Source organism: Hyla sarda, chromosome 5 (genome assembly GCF_029499605.1).
Source record: "Hyla sarda isolate aHylSar1 chromosome 5, aHylSar1.hap1, whole genome shotgun sequence".
NCBI classification, from domain to species: domain Eukaryota; kingdom Metazoa; phylum Chordata; class Amphibia; order Anura; family Hylidae; genus Hyla; species Hyla sarda.
In genome coordinates, this window is record NC_079193.1 from 270,787,079 (window position 1) to 270,805,324 (window position 18,246).

General features: G+C 41.5%; 1 protein-coding gene across 3 annotated transcripts in view; it reads left to right on the forward strand.

Annotated features, from left to right (window-relative positions):
* Positions 1-18,246, forward strand: part of OSBPL1A (oxysterol binding protein like 1A) — a 166,047-nt gene that overhangs the window by 30,117 nt on the left and 117,684 nt on the right. For all 3 annotated transcript variants that reach the window (XM_056521726.1, XM_056521727.1, XM_056521728.1), the window contains 8 exons: positions 744-855; positions 7,341-7,426; positions 7,883-8,027; positions 12,827-12,894; positions 12,979-13,023; positions 14,569-14,642; positions 16,233-16,296; positions 16,790-16,888. In XM_056521726.1, the coding sequence (XP_056377701.1) occupies positions 744-855; positions 7,341-7,426; positions 7,883-8,027; positions 12,827-12,894; positions 12,979-13,023; positions 14,569-14,642; positions 16,233-16,296; positions 16,790-16,888 (693 nt within the window). The remainder of the gene's footprint in view (positions 1-743; positions 856-7,340; positions 7,427-7,882; positions 8,028-12,826; positions 12,895-12,978; positions 13,024-14,568; positions 14,643-16,232; positions 16,297-16,789; positions 16,889-18,246) is intronic.

The window sequence follows — 18,246 nt, forward strand, 5'->3', positions numbered from 1 at the left end:
TATTAAAAATCGCACTGTACTAAACAATGTAAAAAAGTTAAAAAAAAAGGAGGTATTCTAAATCTGAGGGGGTATGTGCCAGATCACCGGAATGGTTTGGAGAATGGCGGCACTGGAGTACAACACTCGGCTATCTTCGGCTAAGTGATTTAACTTGAAATACCCCTTTAAAAATGATGAAAATGGGGCCTTACAGTAAACTTTGCTTTTACCCAGTCTGTTGGTCTTCTTGGTTGGCATCCTGTGGCATAGTGACAGCCGGCTCATGTAGTTTAGTGGGACACCTATCTGTGCATATTTATAGAGTTGTCAATCATTTAGGAGGACCACCTACATGACTACTTAGCCCAGAATGAGCAATCTATATGTGGCAATATATCTGCTACCCCCTTTTAGATTAAAACAAGAGTTTTAGACTGTACAAATATATATGTCTAATCCAAGTTTTCTTTATATTTGATATTAAGAGTAACAAGCATCCCCCATGTAAATTGTAATGTAGCTTGTACACACTACTACACAATTTGCACCTTTTTGTTTTCTTTATTTATGTGCATATAAAAACATACTGAATAGTATGCATGATTTCAAGAGCAAGTTAATAAAAAACTCTTTATCTTTTTCCATCACTGTTCCTGTAAATTATGGAGCTTCTACCACTGAATGAAGAGTTTTTATGTTGGTAAATATTGTGAGATGCAGTTCATCAATGAATGTACGTGTAATGGTTAATTTAATTCCAGGAGCTGGTGATGTTATTGCTGGAATCCAATGCAGACACCACGGTGATAAATGGAGAGGGTCAGACAGCTGCCGATGTTGCTCAAGACAAAGATCTTAAAACCATGTTGGAAGGTAATGTTCAGTCTGGTGTTAAGTCACAATAAGGCTGGATTCTTAGGCTAGGTTCAGACTACGGAATTTCCGACAGAAGTTCCGTTCCGTTCGAAATTCCGCTTGCTAAAAAGTACATGCGAGTCAATAGGATTTCCGTGCACCTGTTCATACTTCGGATTTTTTCACTCGGAATTTGCATGCCTAATTTCCGCTAGAAGAAAGGAGGTGCTCTTTCTTCAGACAGATTTCCGCCGCAGAATCCCATTGACTCTCATTTCCCGGATTTTTATTCAAATGCGGAATGTAGGCAGATTGAAAGCGGATTACATGCGGAAAATCCGTACGGATTTGAGTCAGAAATTTAAATATGATCAGCCCACTGGTTCTTGGACTAGCCCACATTGAAAAAATTGACTGACCTGGTTTGGGTTATGTGATCACATGGTCCAAAAGGGGCTGAACTTGGCTCATAGCACTCCCACTGTTTTCTGCTTGTAATTGAAGTGGAAATTTAAGGATTACTCGTGGAAATGACAAAATTACGTATGAAACTGAAAAACGCCTTTTGGAGGCGGAAAATAGTTGCGGAAAATTTAGCTGGCAGACAGTCGGAAATTCCGTAGTCTGAACCTAGCCTTACACTGTGATGCTGTGCCGTATATACAACTCTCCTTTTCCTCTATGATAGTTATGTAATCTGTATAAGGGTATGTTAACTCTACGGAATTCCGCGGTGTGTACTTAACATTAGTGTGAATGGGTCTCCGCGAGACCCGTTCACACTGCGGAATTTCGGCGGCGGACAATTCCGCTGCTGAAATTATTCCGCACAGAGAATGAACATGTTCGTTATTTGCGCGGAAGTCCGCGAGCACTGCATAGCCGTCAATGGTGACGGCTCAGTGCCGCACGTTCCTACCGCCGGCTGCCAGGCTGAATCTCCGCTCGCTGAATTCAGTGGGCGGAGATTCCGTTCACACACTGTAGTGTGAGCATACCCAATGACAGATGTTTAAGGCTTACTAACTACCTCCAGCTGCTGAAAGTAGTTTGGATAAACAAGGACCCTTGTTTTAAAGATAGATCCAGGTCCCACTTCTGGGACAGAAACTGATCAGATATTTATGGCATATCCTGTAAACTTGCCATAAATGTTGGAAATGTAAATGGCCCTTTCACATTGATACATTAATTTGAACTAGGGATCGACCGATTATTGGTTTGGCCGATATTATCGGCCGATAATCACGATTTTGGGCATTATCGGTATCGGCAATTACCTTGCCATTAATCCTCCGCGACCGCCCCCCCCCCATCGACCCGCCCCACCGCACCACGTCGCACCCCCCACCGCACCGCCCTGGCCCCATTGCCTCCCCCAACCCCGGTTTTATAATTACCGGGGCCCGGGGTCAACACTACTTCTGGCTCCTGCTGCGTCCTGCGTTACGCTGTGCGCAATGACGAGTGACGCATGTCAGTGCGCACAGTGACAGCTCAGGAGGACGCCGGAGCCAGATGTAGAGTGGACCCCGGGAACAGGTCATTATAAAACCGGGGATGGGGGAGGCAATGGGGCCGGGGCAGGGCGGTGGGGGGTGTGACGCGGTGGCACGGTAGGGGGCACAGAGTGGTGCGGCGGTTGCGGTGGCAGGACTCAGGACCCCCGGACAGGCAGGGGGAGAGAAGCGGGCGGCGGCGGTCTATGGCACCGCAAAAGCCGCTGCAGTTAAAATCAGTGATCTGCAGCAGTGTCGCGGGGGGATAAATAGCCGATAACTTATACCGGAATATCGGTATAAGTTATCGGTATCGGCCCTAAAAAAACTATATTGGTCGATCCCTAATTTGAACACAATTGTTTAACTGGTTAAAGGTCTATGATGTGTATTTTTGTCATGATGCTTTAACCCCTTCCTGACCTATGACATACCTGTACGTCATGAATGGCAAGGTGTTCCCGACCCATGACATACAGGTACGTCATGAACATTTTTGCAGCTACTCGCGGCATCCCGCAGCGCCCGGTAAGATGGTGGCTATCACTGATAGCCAGCCATCTTACCATGAGACCACGGGGGGGGTTTCATCCCCCACCCCACATGGGGTATCTCCGTACTCGGGAGAAATTGCCTTACAAATTTTGGGGGGCTTTTTCTTCTTTAACCCCTATGAAAAGGTGAAGTTGGGGTCTACACCAGCATGTTAGTGTATAAAAATTAATTTTTTTACACTGACATGCTGGTGTTGCCCTATACTTTTCATTTTCACAAGAGGTAAAAGGGGAAAAAAGACCCTCAAAATTTGTAATGCAATTTCTCCCGAGTACGGAGATACCCCATATGTGGGCACAAAGTGCTCTGGTGGCGCACAACAAAGCTCAGAAGGGAGAGTGCGCCATGTACATTTGGGGTGATTTACACAGGGGTGGCTGATTGTTACAGCGGTTCTGACATAAACGCAAAACAATAAATATCCATATGTGACCCCATTTTGGAAACTACACCCCTCATGGAATTTAATTAGGGATGCAGTGAGCATTTACACCCCACTGGTGTATGACAGATTTTTGGAACAGTGGTCTGTGAAAATTAAAAATAAAATTTTTGATTTGCACAGTCCACTGTTTCAAATATCTGGCAATCGCCAGTGGGGTGTAAATGCTCACTGTACCCCTTATTAAATTTCATGAGGGGTGTAGTTTCCAAAATGGGGTCACATGTGGGGGGGTCCACTGTTCTGGCACCATAGGGGCTTCCTAAATGGGACATGCCCCCCAAAAACCCTTTCAGAAAAACTCACTCTCCAAAATCCCATTGTCGCTCCTTCGCTTCTGAGCCCTCTACTGCGCCCGCCGAACACTTTACATACACATATGAGGTGTTTACTTACTTGAGAGAAATTGGGTTACAAATTTTAGGGTGATTTCTCTCCTTTTACCCCTTGTAAAAATTCAAAAATTGGGTCTACAAGAACATGCAAGTGTAAAAAATTTAGATTTTGAATTTTCTCCTTCACTTTGCTGCTATTCCTGTGAAACACCTAAAGGGTTAAAACACTTACGGAATGTCATTTTGAATACTTTGGGGGGTGCAATTTTTATAATGGGGTCATTTATGGGGTATTTCTAATATGAAGAACCTTAAAATCCACTTCCAACCTGAACTGGTCCCTGAAAAAGTACGATTTTGAAAATCTTGAGAAAAATTGGAAAATTGCTGCTGAAATTTGAAGCCCTCTGGTGTCTTCCAAAAGTAAAAACATGTCAATTTTTTTATGCAAACATAAAGTAGACCCATTGTATATGTGAATCAATATGTAATTTATTTGGAATATCCATTTTCCTTACAAGCAGAGAGTTTCAAAGTTAGAAAAATGCAAAATTTTCATGACATTTTTAGATTTTTTACCAAGAAAGGATGCAAATATCAGTGAAATTTTACCAATAACATAAAGTAGAATATGTCACGAAAAAACAGTCTCGGAATCAGAATGATAACTAAAAGCATTCCAGAGTTATTAATGTTTAAAGTAACAGTGGTCAGATGTTCAAAAAATGCCCAGGTCCTGAAGGTGAAAATGGTCTGGGTCATGAAGGGGTTAAAGGGGTTATCTAACATAAGAATACTTTAGTACTTACCTGCCAGACAGTAATGGACATGCTTAGGAAGGATCCGTGCTTGTCTTGGGGCAATGGCTGTGTTGTGTGTCCACCATGATGCTGCTGCATTAATAACTCTAAAACGCTTTTACCGAATATTCTGATTCTGAGATAGTTTTTTCGTGACATATTCTACTTCATTTTGGTGGTAAATTTTCGTCGTTACTTGCATCCTTTTTTGGTGAAAAATCCCAAAATTTCATGACATTTTTGAAAATTGTGCGTTTTTCTAACTTTGAAGCTCTCTGCTTGTAAGGAAAATGGATATTCCAAATAAACTTTATTTTTATTCACAAATGCAATATGTCCACTTTATTTTGGCATCATAAAATGGACATATTTTTACTTTTTGAAAAAATTAAAGGGCTTCAAAGTAGAGCAGCAATTTTCAAACATTTCATGAAAATTGCAAAATCTGAAGGGACAGATGCATACACCCGGCATCCTGAAGAGGTTAAATGATTAATCATGCCAACATAGTTTACTTCTGGCAAACATAAAGCAAGTATATGATGAAATACTGTAGCCTCAACTGTAGTGAAAGCGAAGAAACAGTGAACACTTAAACGAAGGCTGAAAGAAAAAACATAAACTAAACTCCTCTATCCCAATGCCCCGCAGCTGTCATTCCAATGGCTTCCAGTCCCCACTGCTCTCGTTTCCTGCCTCTGATGTCAGTTAGTTCCTACAGAAAAGAAATTCCATTAGAATTAGGAAGCAGGTGAAATGGCAGCTGGCAGGGATCGGGGCTTGAAATTTGGTTTGTTTGCTTTTTTTTGAAAGCCTCACCTGCTCCAGTGTAAAACCTTTAGTATACCAGTTTAATGGTGTAATGCAGTGTTTCCTTTTTTCACAAGACTGCAGATGGTATCTAAAATTCCTTAAAACCTATTTATTAACAAGATTTCATTGAGGATGGCAAAAACACCCCCCCAAAAAAAGAAATGCCCAGTTAGCTTCATAGCAGGTGGTTGTTGTTGTTGTTGTTGTTGTTGTTGTTGTTGTTGTTGTTGTTGTTGTTGTTTTTTTGTTGTTGTATTTTAAGTGTCCAGATGTTGGATGAAAGTCAATAGCTAATTTTGAAACGCCAAACCCACTTGGTATTTTTACTTTATTATTCTTACACTCTTAGCACATTTTGGCTCGGTGGCAGTTTTCTAAAATCACAGCATGAGGGGGAAAATGCTAAGAAAAACACATTGGGGGATGTTTAGCATTGCTTTGGTAAGCGAGTTCTGAAGGCGCTTTTTTTTTATTTTTTTTGCTGTAGTTTTGCTTATGTGCTACATATTTATCATACCTTCACAGGGGGTTGATAAATTTGGAGCACATAAGCAAAACAAAGTCCCAGCGGAGACTTTTGTCAGACTTCTTTTTTGCGACTTTTTAAATTTGCTCACGTACAGGAGTTTTGTACTCCAGGTCAGACCTAGAGCAGATTTGCAACTTATTTATTTATTAAATTTTTTGTCTATGTGCGACTTTCGCTCATCATAAATTCGTGACCACTGCAAAGTCAAAACTGAAATTTGCTTAGGTAAGGCTATTTATGGAACCTTTTTGCTTACCCACGAAAGTCTCACAAAAAAGTGCTTAGGCGACTTTTTGTGTGCCCGGAGTAAGCAAAAAAAGGGCTCTAAATACCTTTTTATTTATTTTTTAAATTTTAATAGAAATCCTTAATTTACATGAGGAAAGAATAATATGACTTGTAAAAAGAAAAGCAATAAAGAATTAAAAATGCCTAGGCTATATTTTAAAAAAGCTACAAAAAGTACACCTTGGAGTGCAAAATGAGGGGGCAGTTATTTGGTCAAAAAAACAGCAAAAATAAGTTGTGTGGAAACGTAGCTTGAGGCTGCAGGCCACATGACGAAATAGCAGAAACACAGTAACTGATTTTTTTTTTTTTTCTATTTTTTTTTCTTTTTTTTTTTTTGTTTACTTTCATAAATTTGTTGTAATCTTAATCCTGGTGTATTTTTTCCCCTCACTGAATCTATGTAGTTGAAAAAAATACAACCTGCAGATGTAAGTGAATGGAAAGTTTGAAAATAAATTGTACTTTTTTATGGTTTGATATAGGATCTGTTCACACGTTGTTCTTTATTACACACTAGTTCAGTGTTTCCCAACCAGGGTGCCTCCAGCTGTTGCAAAACTACAACTCCCAGCATGTCCGGACAGCCAAATGCTGTCCGGGCATGCTGGGAGTTGTAGTTTTGCAATAGCTGGAGGCACCCTGGTTGGGAAACACTGCACTAGTGAAATATCACTACACATCCAATTGTAGGCCAGTCCGTAGACTCTTAAAACCAAAAGCTAAAACCAAAATGTTTATGTATAAATATATATAGAATGAAAACGAAATGTGTGTAGCAATATAAATGTCAAAAAATGTCAGCACTATAGAACCCATAGCAAAATAGTGTTACTTTTAGGCCTGCAGGCGTCGTTACAAGTGGGTGCTAGGAACATTTGGAAGTGTGCCGTCACCATAGACAGCAATGCATTTCTGAGCAGATTCTGCAGAAAGAAGTGACGTGTCCATTCTTTCACTGTAGAGGTTTCCTCTGTGGAAAATCCGCTGTGTGCACAGTGCAGCAATGGGACTCTGCTACAACAGAATTTCCGTCCGGAAATGGGCCTTATTCTTTAACATCTCGACAAGCAAAGTTTCTGTTCACCCTATGGGATGCCTGAAATGTCGCTTGCGGAGATGTGGTGGATTAAATGAACTCTGGATTCTGGAGGGCTGCAACATTTACTTTAAGGCTTTGATCAAGCATAATGTTGTTGTTGTTTCTGTGTCTTATGGATCTTTGTAATCATTGTGTAACAGCTGTACAACGAACACAGGAAAGAAAACTAGAAGAGATACTTCTGGGAGCTGCCAGAGAAGGAAATATTGCAAAATTATCAGAACTGGTAAGCTTTCTAGTCTGATCATTTTAACATTTGTTAGCTCAGTTTACACTAGAGTCACAGCTTCCGCTTTACATCTGCGTGTGTGTGTGTATATGTGTGTGTGTGTGTGTATATATATATATATATATATATATATATATATATATGTATGTATATGTGTGTGTGTGTGTGTCTGCCTGCTGAAACCACTATTGATTACAAGAATAAAGCAAATAATGAAAAGGGTAATGCACGGCTTTTTTTTAACTGTACTGTAGACCAGTTTCATTGGGCATATTACAGGCGCAAGTCCTGTCCTGGCCGTGGGTTAAATGACCTGAAATGATAGGTCATTAGGGCAAGATGTGAATCCGGCCCCAAAGTTTGAATGGAGTGGCACTGCATATGCTTGTCTTGCCACTCTGTTCGACACAGGATCCTAATGCATTATTCTCTTATATTATCTTATATCTTTAGCTTAACAGAGCTAAACCACCTGACATTAACTGCGCTGACCAGCTGGGTAACACACCTCTGCACTGTGCTGCTTATAGGGGGATGAAGCGTTGTGTCTCAAGACTTCTTAAAAGTGGAGCAGATGTAAATAGCAAGAATAAAAACAGTAAGTGTCTATCGGTGAGACAGTTGCACTCGTACGTGTTCTTTTAGGATCTTATGGTCAGATTTTGTTTTGGGAAGAGGAAGTCTCCATGAACTATAATCTCTACAGTTTTGTCAAACCCAGAAGCTAACCAAATACACTATACATTCCTCTGAAAGGTTTTGCTCACAAAAGGGTTTTTGCTAATAAGTGTGTGTGTGTGTGTGTGTGTACATACACATATACACACCCCTGAAGTTTTTCTAGAGAATGAAGTATTTCTCACAGAAAAGGATTGCAGTAACACATGTTTTGCTATACACATGTTTATTCCCTTTGTGTGTATTGGAACTAAACAGAAAAAGGGAGGGAAAAAAAGCTAATTGGACATAATGTCACACCAAACTCCAAAAATAGGCTGGACAAAATTATTGGCACCCTTTCAAAATTGTGGAAAATTAAGATTGTTTCCAGCATGTGATGCTCCTTTTAAACTCACCTGGGGCAAGTAACAGGTGTGGGTAATATAAAAATCACATCTGAAAGCGGATAAAAAGGAGAGAAGTTCACTTAGTCTTTGCATTGTGTGTCTGTGTGTGCCACACTAAGCATGGACAACAGAAAGATGAGAAAAGAACTGTCTGAAGACTTGAGAAACAAAATTGTGGAAAATTATCAACAATCTTAAGGTTACAAGTCCATCTCCAGAGATCTAGATTTGCCTTTGTCCACAGTGCGCAACATTATCAAGAAGTTTGCAACCCATGGCACAGTAGCTAATCTCCCTGGGCGTGGACAGAAGGGAAAAATTGATGAAAGGTGTCAACGCAGGATAGTCTGGATGGTGGATAAGCAGCCCCAAACAAGTTCCAAAGATATTGAAGCTGTCCTGCAGGCTCAGGGAGCATCAGTGTCAGCGCGAACTATCCGTCGACATTTAAATGAAATTAAACGCTATGGCAGGAGACCCAGGACGACCCCACTGCTGACACAGAGACAGAAAAAAGTAAGACTACATTTTGCCAAAATGAACTTGAGTAAGCCAGAATCCTTCTGGGAAAATGTCTAGAGGACAGATGAGACCAAGATAGAGCTTTTTGGTAAAGCACATCATTCTACTTTTTACCGAAAATGAAAGGAGGCCTACAAAGAAAAGAACACAGAACCAACAGTGAAAAATGGTGGAGGTTCAATGATGTTTTGGGGTTGTTTTGCTGCCTCTGGCACTGGGTGCCTTGAATGTGCGCAAGGCATCATGAAATCTGGGGGAGGATTACCAAGGGATTTTTGGTCACACTGTACAGCCCAGTGTCAGAAAGCTGGGTTTGCGTTCGCAATATTGGGTCTTCCAGCAGGATAATGACCCCAAACATACTTCAAAAAGCCCCCAGAAATGGATGGCAGCAAAGCGCTGGAGAGTCCTGAAGTGGCCAGCAATGAGTCCAGATCTAAATCCCATTGAACACCTGTGGAGAGATCTTAAAATTGCTGTTGGGAAAAGGCGCCCTTCCAATAAGAGACCTGGAGCAGTTTGCAAAGGAAGAGTGGTCCAACATTCCGGCTGAGAGGTGTAAGAAGCTTATTGATGGTTTTAGATAGCGACTGATTTCAGTTATTCTTTCCAAAGGGTGTGCAGCCAAATATTAAGTTAAGGGTGCCAATAATTTTGTCCAGCCCATTTTTGGAGTTTGATGGGACATTATGTCAAAGTTGCTTTTTTCTCCTCCCTTTTTTTGGTTTAGTTCCAATGCACAAAAAGGGAATAAACATGTGTATAGCAAAACTTTTGTTACTGCAATAATTTTCTGTGAGAAATACTTCATTTTCTAGAAAAATTTCAGAGGTGCTGACATTTTCAGCCATGACTGTAAAATTATATATATATATAATATAGAATATACAATTTTTTTGTAATTTTTTTTTTTTTTGTGGGAGGGGGGGGGGGGTGCGGGGTTGTAGTCAGATAGATAGTTTTCTCTCTAGCTTAGATGTCTAAATGGAGACCTATAGAAATCTCCAACCAGTGAAGAAGGATTTGGCCAAATTGAAGCAATGTGACTCCTGGAACACAATGATTTAACTGTGAGTTTAGATATACAGATTCCCAGAACAAATAGGCCTCTCTGAAAAGTGTAGGGAGGATTAAAGTGTCTGCCTCACTAAAACAAGCCCCTTCTATATTCCATGTTCCCTGTTTGGGAGCCCCTACTAAGAGCCAAGGAGAACCTGTGAGGATCAGGGCATCACACACCAGCTCTAGGACCTTACAGATAAGGAGCTGCTTGGAACTAAAATGGGGCACATTGTGACTGGTATCCAGTCATTGGCGGAGGGATTGCGGTAGCTTCCTGTCATGCTCATCGTGTCCTCCTCCCACCCCCTATCTGCTTGATTGACAGACACACTATGATGGATCTGACCAACCCATTTATTTGAGGGGGGAAATGGCTTGCCAGATCTCTGGTAAGTCTTCTATACAAGAAGGGCTTTTCTTAAAAGCAAACCTCTTTAAAAGCGGAATTCCACTTTAATGACCAGAGGTCACAGGACTGAATTTCTACATGTTTTTTTTTTAAGTGTTTATTTATGTTTTTTACAATAACAATGAAATGAACCAATTACTCAAAAAAAGGGCAAAACCAAGCAACAGGATTTTTATGTTAGTTTGTAGGAACTTCAGGCATTATACAATGATCTGATGCAGAAAAAACTAATACCGTATAAGCCGAGTTTTTCAGCACGATTTTTCGTGCTGAAAACACCCCCCTCGGCTTATACTCGAGTGAACTCTCCACCCGCAGTGGTCTTCAACCTGCGGACCTCCAGAGGTTTCAAAACTACAACTCCCAGCAAGCCCGGGCAGCCATCGGCTGTCCGGGCTTGCTGGAAGTTGTAGTTTTGAAACCTCCGGAGGTCCGCAGGTTGAAGACCACTGCGGCCTTCGACATCATCCAGCCCCCTCTCGCCCCCTTTAGTACTGTACAGTACTCGCCTCCGCTCGGCGCTGGTCCGGTGCTGCAGGACTGTCCGGAGAGGAGGTGGTCCGGTGGGATAGTGGTTCCGGGCTGCTATCTTCACAGGGGAGGCCTCTTCTAAGCGCTTCGGGCCCGGCCCCAGAATAGTCACGTTGCCTTGACAACGACGCAGAGGTACGTTCATTGCCAACGTACTTCTGCGTCATTGTCAAGGCAACGCCTCTATTCCGGGCCCGCAGCGCGGAGAAGAGGCGCCCCCAGTGAAGATAGCAGCCCGGAACCACTATCCCACCGGACGACCTCCTCACCGGACAGTCCTGCAGCACCGGACCAGCGCCGAGCGGAGGTGAGTACTGTACAGAACTAAAGGGGGTGAGAGGGGGCTGGATGATGTCGAAGGCCGAAGTGGTCTTCAACCTGCGGACCTCCGGAGGTTTCAAAACTACAACTCCCAGCAAGCCCGGACAGCCGATGGCTGCCCGGACTTGCTGGGAGTTGTAGTTTTGAAACCTCTGGAGGTCCGCAGGTTGAAGACCACTGAGGGCGGATGATGAGAAGAGGATGATGAAGGGGGGGTGGGGATGATGACAAGGGGATGATGAAGGGGGGGAGGTGGGATGATTACAAGGGGATGATAAGGGGGGATGTGTGGGATGATGACAAGGGGATGATGAAGGGGGATGTGTGGGATGATAAGGGGATGATGAAGGGGGGGATGTGTGGGATGATGACAAGGGGATGATGACAGGTGATGATGATGAGGTTCTGGATGATGACAGGCGGTGATGATGATGAGGATATTAATGACGGGTCTGGATGATGACAGGGGGGGGATGATGTATTTCCCACCCTAGGCTTATACTCGAGTCAATAACTTTTCCTGGGATTTTGGGTTGAAATTAGGGGTCTCGGCTTATACTCGGGTCGGCTTATACTCGAGTATATACGGAGTGTCTGCACCGCATTGTGGGAATGATTCTAGCAGAAAATAATCAGAATTGTAAGTGTTTTTTCTGGTTTGTAATACTGGATAGATGCATGATTAATGTAAAGGATTTGGAATGGTTTATGCTAAGCACATCCATCCATTTAATATACCTGATGTGTAATACAAAGGTCTTTATGACCTACAGGCCTGAGAAAAGAGTTAATTTTTAAATTCTGTGGTTTTACATATCAGGGCATAATAAAAAAAAATAGGATCCTTGGAAAGGGCATTGTAGTTGTTGATCTGGGGTCCTGTTTACCTATTTTTAACAAAAATGAACCCAAAATGGATAAGCCATATGTCAAAAAGAAAAACCAAGTACACCCCATGAAAAATGTGTATACAAATAAAGTAGTGGAAAAACTTATCTGAATATGAATAGTCTAATAGGTATTATCAAACGTTTCCACCACTAGAACACAAAAACTTGTGTATTTAATAGAATGTAAATGATGGCCAAGATTTATCAATCTCTCTGAATTAAAAACGGGTTTGATTTTTGTTTCAGACAGATAGCAACCAATCACAGCTTGGCTTTGATTTCTTAAAAATCAGACACCTTTCTGGTTCAGGCTGATGGATAAATCTCAGCCAGTGTGTAAAAAGCTACAATGAATTAAAAAAAGTCTTCAATACCTTCACTTTTCACATTTCAATATGCTGAATAAATAAACAGGGTTTTCCCCGATCAATCTGTACTCACTACCCCTTTATGAGAATATGAAAACGGATTTTAAACATTTTTGCACAATTATTAAAATTTTAAAATTTCACATGGAAAAAGCATTAAGACTCTTCACTATGACACTTGAGAAAAAAAAAACATTTTTGAATATAATTAATGCATGATTTTCCAGACCAGAAGCCAATAGACCTTGCCCGGCGTATAGAAATAAAGCAAGTACTGCAAGCTAAATCTGGAAAGGTAAGACGTACACTTTGAGATGCATATAATACATTATGCAATATGTTGTGTGACATTTGTTGATTCTGTCTTTTTTCCTTGCAGTACATACTGAAAAATCTCCAGCGGTTTGAAGGCCTATTATGCAAGGTAGGACTTACCTTTTTTCCAGTTAGTGTGCATGTATTTGAGGTACCATAGGTAAATTCATGTGCTTTATTGAGGCCTAATGTAGATTTCTGATGATCTCTGTGCAGCTCTGTAGAGTTGTTGTTGGGGCTAAATTATTAGCAAAAAATAAAGAAGGTGATGGCTGAGTTACGAGTCCTTAGTCTACATGGTGTGAATGCTATTATTGAAAAGTAGAAGCGTTTAGGAACTAGAGCAATTTGGGGACAAAAGTTAGAGTGGGGTTGCGAAATGCTGAGACACATGGTGCATAAAGGTGATCAATCCTCTGCTGACACTAACTGCAGAGTGCCAAACCTTATCTAGCATTAAAATCAGCAAAAAAAAACTGCATCAGGTGCATCATGGCAGGGGTTTACATGGCTGAGCAGCTGCATACAAGCCTTATGTCAGCAAGCACAATGCTAAGCGTTAGAGCTGTGAAAATGCATTCTGTAGAATGAGGATATGCATTGCCTGCCTGACTGCGTAGTGCTAGCTGTAAAGTTTGGCATAGGAGGAGGGATAATGCTCTGGGGTTGTTTTTCAGAAGTTGGTGTAGGCCCATTAGTTCCCATGAAGGGAAATGTTAAAGGGGTATTCCGGCTTTATACATCTTATCCCCTTTGGATAGGGGATAAGATGTATGGTCGCAGGGGTCCTGCCGCTGGGAAGCCCTGCGATCTCTGTGCAGCCCCTGGCATTCTGTGCCAGGCGCTGCCTCCGAGACGGGGACTTGACGTCACGGCCCCTAGTGGTCTATGGGAGGGGTGTGACGGCCTTGGTCGTGACATCACATCCCCGTCTCTGAGGCAGCACCTGGCACAGAATGCCTGGGGCTGCACCGAGATCGCAGGGCTCCCAAGCAGCGGGACCCCTGCAACCATACATTTTAGCCCCTATCCTTTGGATAGGAGATAAGATGTATAAAGCTGGAATACCCCTTTAATGCTTTAGGAGAAATGTTAATGCTTTTAGTATCTTGAGACATTTTGGACAAATGTATGGGTCCAGCTTTGTGGCATCAGTTTGGGGATGGCCATTTTTTATTCTGACAGGCATAGTTGGGGGAGTTTGGTATGAAAGAACTTGATTGTTTGCACAAAGCCCTGACTTCAACCCCATCCAACACCTTTAGGACTGAACTTGAATTGAGATTGTGGTCCAGGTCTCTCACCCAACATCAGTGTCGGACTTCACAAATGTTCTTCTGGGTGAATAGGCAAAAATCCCTCCAGACTTCCCAGAAAATTGGAATCCCAGAAAAGTGGAAAGTCGAATAACTGCTGACAACTCCATATTAATGACTATAAATTTGAAATGGGATATCCTAAAGGTGGAATGTGAAGGTGTCCTAATGCTGAACTCTTCGTAGGAAATGTGTGTGCCCATTGTAGAAAACTTTGTTAGTGAACCCAACATTTAAATATGGAATTAAAAGATCTATGCAAACATATATTACAGTGCTACCTCTATATAAAATATAATGGTTCTGACCTCTGAACTTCCCTTTTTTTTTTTTTCCAGAGCTCCCGCTTCTTTGGGTGGAAACTTGTTTGGGTGGTTCTAGAGCATGGCGTTATGTCTTGGTTTCAGAAACAGTGAGTATATTAATGTATAAATAATTGAATTGAAGTTTTTGGTTTTTTTAATCTCTGCAGTCTCGGTGTGGACCCTGTTTGCAGCCACAATGCTGGGAGTTACATAAACAACATAGTTTGCAGGACTATTCTTTTTGCCCAGCTCACATTAAAGTCTGTTGGAGTTACGCAAGTTGTATAACTTTCCCGCTTCGTCTCCTTTCAGCTTTACCCACCACCCTTGGTGATTGCAAACAGGGGGGAGTCAAATTGCCAAGATGGAAAAAAATGTTTTAAATTTCTATAGAGGGTGAATATGCAAAGTAGCTCGCTCACACCAACTTTTCAGGTACATATATCTAAACTTAGGTTTTTCCCTACAACTGCAGTTTTAAAAACTGATATAAATTTTACGCCAAGCCTGAAATCTCTTCTGAAGGAAAGAGTATCCATCTCCAGGCAGCGCTGTTTCAGCGATTGTTGCCCATAATCAGTACAGAGCAGGGTGTTCTGGCTCTGCTGCTGAGACCTGTTGACTAGGTAAAGAGGGTAAGAGTTTTCTTAAAGGAGATCACCATTAAAGGAGATCACCATTCCAATCCGTTCCTAAATTTTTGTAGTTGGAGGGAAAAACTGATGTTTAGGAAAAACTACCTAAAAAGTTGATGTGATTGAGCTGTTTTGCATATTCATTCTTCCCAGAATCCCCAGCTAATGGCCTTTTGAAGCTCCACACACCAATAGTGCCTCCGCAAAGAGAACGTATACCCCCTTTTAACTTTCTGAGTTAACGTTTTAGTTTTGGATATAATGGCCCTGATTTACTAAGAGTGGAGTGTAGGTTTCTTTGTGGGACTTAATTCCCTACAATATTTTTTACCACGGTATTTACTAAGGTTTCCCTACACTTTGCTCTTTTTACACATGCTCTGATCTTTCTGGTTTTCCTCAGCGCAAATCCACCCCTTTTTCTGTGGAAACCTTAGTAAATATGTTTGGTTTTTGTGAAAATTTTGGGAACACGCCCCTTTTCTATGACGACACCCATTTCCCCAGATAGACACGCTCCTTTTTCGGTTTTCCTCAGTAAAATGGAGAGTTGGTCGGGTTTTTCATTTCTGGCGCAAGGAGATAGAATTCTGACACGGACAGAATATGGCGCACAACCCGACAAAACATGTCGGGTTTACAGTAGTACATCAGGCCAATGTGCGGTAACCCTACAGTGTAGAATAGTTCTCTTTTGTACTGCCATGTAATGGATTGTTGTACTCAAGTCAATTGTTAAGCTATTGTGAGCGTTGTACTATGTATTGAACTTTGAATGAGAAAATTGCATGAAAGTTTATACTTTGATATTTCATGAAGATATTTATGTGGAGGATTCTGATGATCTGACCATGCAAGAATAGCTCAGCATTTTGGTAAGACATCTAACCATGTAGGGCTAATTTTAGTACTGTGAGGCTGGTTAACACTATGCTGCTCCAAATCAACCTTATTCTTGATCTTGCAGATAGATAAAATTAAAATCAGTCTTAACCAATATTTGTATGTTTATACCTCTTTTGAATACAGCTATTCCATTTATTTTATAAATGTACCCCCTAGGTCGGATGCATTAAACAATGTTTATCGGCAAGGCTGCAAACCCTTAACTCAAGCCATTTGCACGGTAGGAACTGAAGGATCATAATATTGGTATTATATAGTTTTATTTTTTTTTCTATTCTTTCTGTCTGTTATGAAACAAATTACATTTGTGTTATGATTATTTGACTTTGAAGTCTTGATGGTCGATTTGATGCCGTATAAGGCCAATGTGTGTGAATACGTGTGTTATTTGTTTTTTTGTTGTATTTATAAGAGGCCTATTTAATACCAGCCCAGTATTTTTCCTGGCTATTGCTGGAGAGCAGGTAGAGCATGTGCTGTAACATTCCATAGATTACCCAGGAGTTATAGAGATGCTGAGTACTCTCATATATAATATATATATATAATATATATTGTGTGTGTATATATAGTGTTGAGGGTTAGCCAATGTCATCGTTTACATCTGCCACAGAAGTGCACCTAAATGCCTGTATTATATATTCTATCTCCTACCTTTTTGCTTAGTGGTAATGGTCTTAAAACATTTTCTCATAAAATGCTGTTCTCTGCAGGTGAAGTCATCGGACAATGTGTCTTTTTCTGTAAAATGTTTTGATGACAGCATTTACAACTTCAAGGTTTTTTCTAAAAACCTAAAGCATGCACGGGAGGTATGTATCTTAGGGTCCAGTGTTATGAATCCTGTGCTTTACTTGCATTTACCAGCAGAGGACATGATGTGTACTTGCTATAGTAAGGCTTGTTTTGAAATCCTTCCCCCATTTCAAATGAGCTGGGATTTCAGTCAAAATATTTCATGGCTTTTAAAAATCTTTATAAATTTTTTGTTCTTATTATAGCTTTTGTCAAAAAAAAAGGATATTTTGCACTTTCAAAGTGCTATATATGGTGTGTTCATTAAATCTATCTAGATGCCAGTTTGTAATAGTAGCAAAATTGGCAAACATCAAAGGGGGGTTGAATACTTTTGCAAGGCACTGTACATTATGATTTAGACCAGTGTTTCCCAACCTTTTTCTGGTCGGGGCACACCTCAAAAATAAAAAATTCTGCGGGGCACCGCTACCGAGGTTAATGAGCCAAAAAAAAGGGGAAAAAACGCAATGCACTATATTAATCAGTGGGTATTTAGTTTAAAGTGCTGTCTTTATACAGCACCTCACCAATGATGTCTTCTTTAATTTGTATCGTTGACTTCTCTTCTCCATCTGCTCCAGGCCATCATCACGATTTTTTCCACACACAATTCTTCACCGTTAAACCTGCAAAACAAACCTATTAGGCTCCGCACTTTTATTTTTTTTTATTTTTTTTTACATGGTGATAGGGGTGTGCATGGGTGACAGAGGGGTGTAGAGGAGTGTACATGGATGAAAGAGGGGTGTAGAGGAGTGTACAGAGGGGTGTAGAGGAGTGTACATGGGTGACAGAGGGATGTTGAGGAGTGTACATGGGTGACAGAGGGGTGTAGAGGAGTGTACATGGATGAAAGAGGGGTGTAGAGGAGTGTACATGGATGAAAGAGGGGTGTAGAGGAGTGTACATGGGTGACAGAGGGATGTAGAGGAGTGTACATGGGTGACAGAGGGGTGTAGAGGAGTGTACATGGATGAAAGAGGGGTGTAGAGGAGTGTACATGGATGAAAGAGGGGTGTAGAGGAGTGTACAGAGGGGTGTAGAGGAGTGTACATGGGTGACAAAGGGGTGTAGAGGCGTGTACAGAGGGGTGTAGAAGAGTGTACATGGGTGACAGAGGGGTGTAGAGGAGTGTACATGGGTGACAGAGGGGTGTAGATGAGTGTACATGGGTGACAGAGGGGTGTAGAGGAGTGTACATGGGTGACAGTGGGGTGTACATGGATTACAGGGGTATACATGCATGACAGAGGGGTATAGAGGAGTGTACAGAGGGGTGTAGGGAGGTGTACAAGGGTGACAGATGGATTTAGAAGAGTGAACATGGGTGATGGGGCATAGGGGTTGACAGGGGTGAATAGGGGGTGGACAT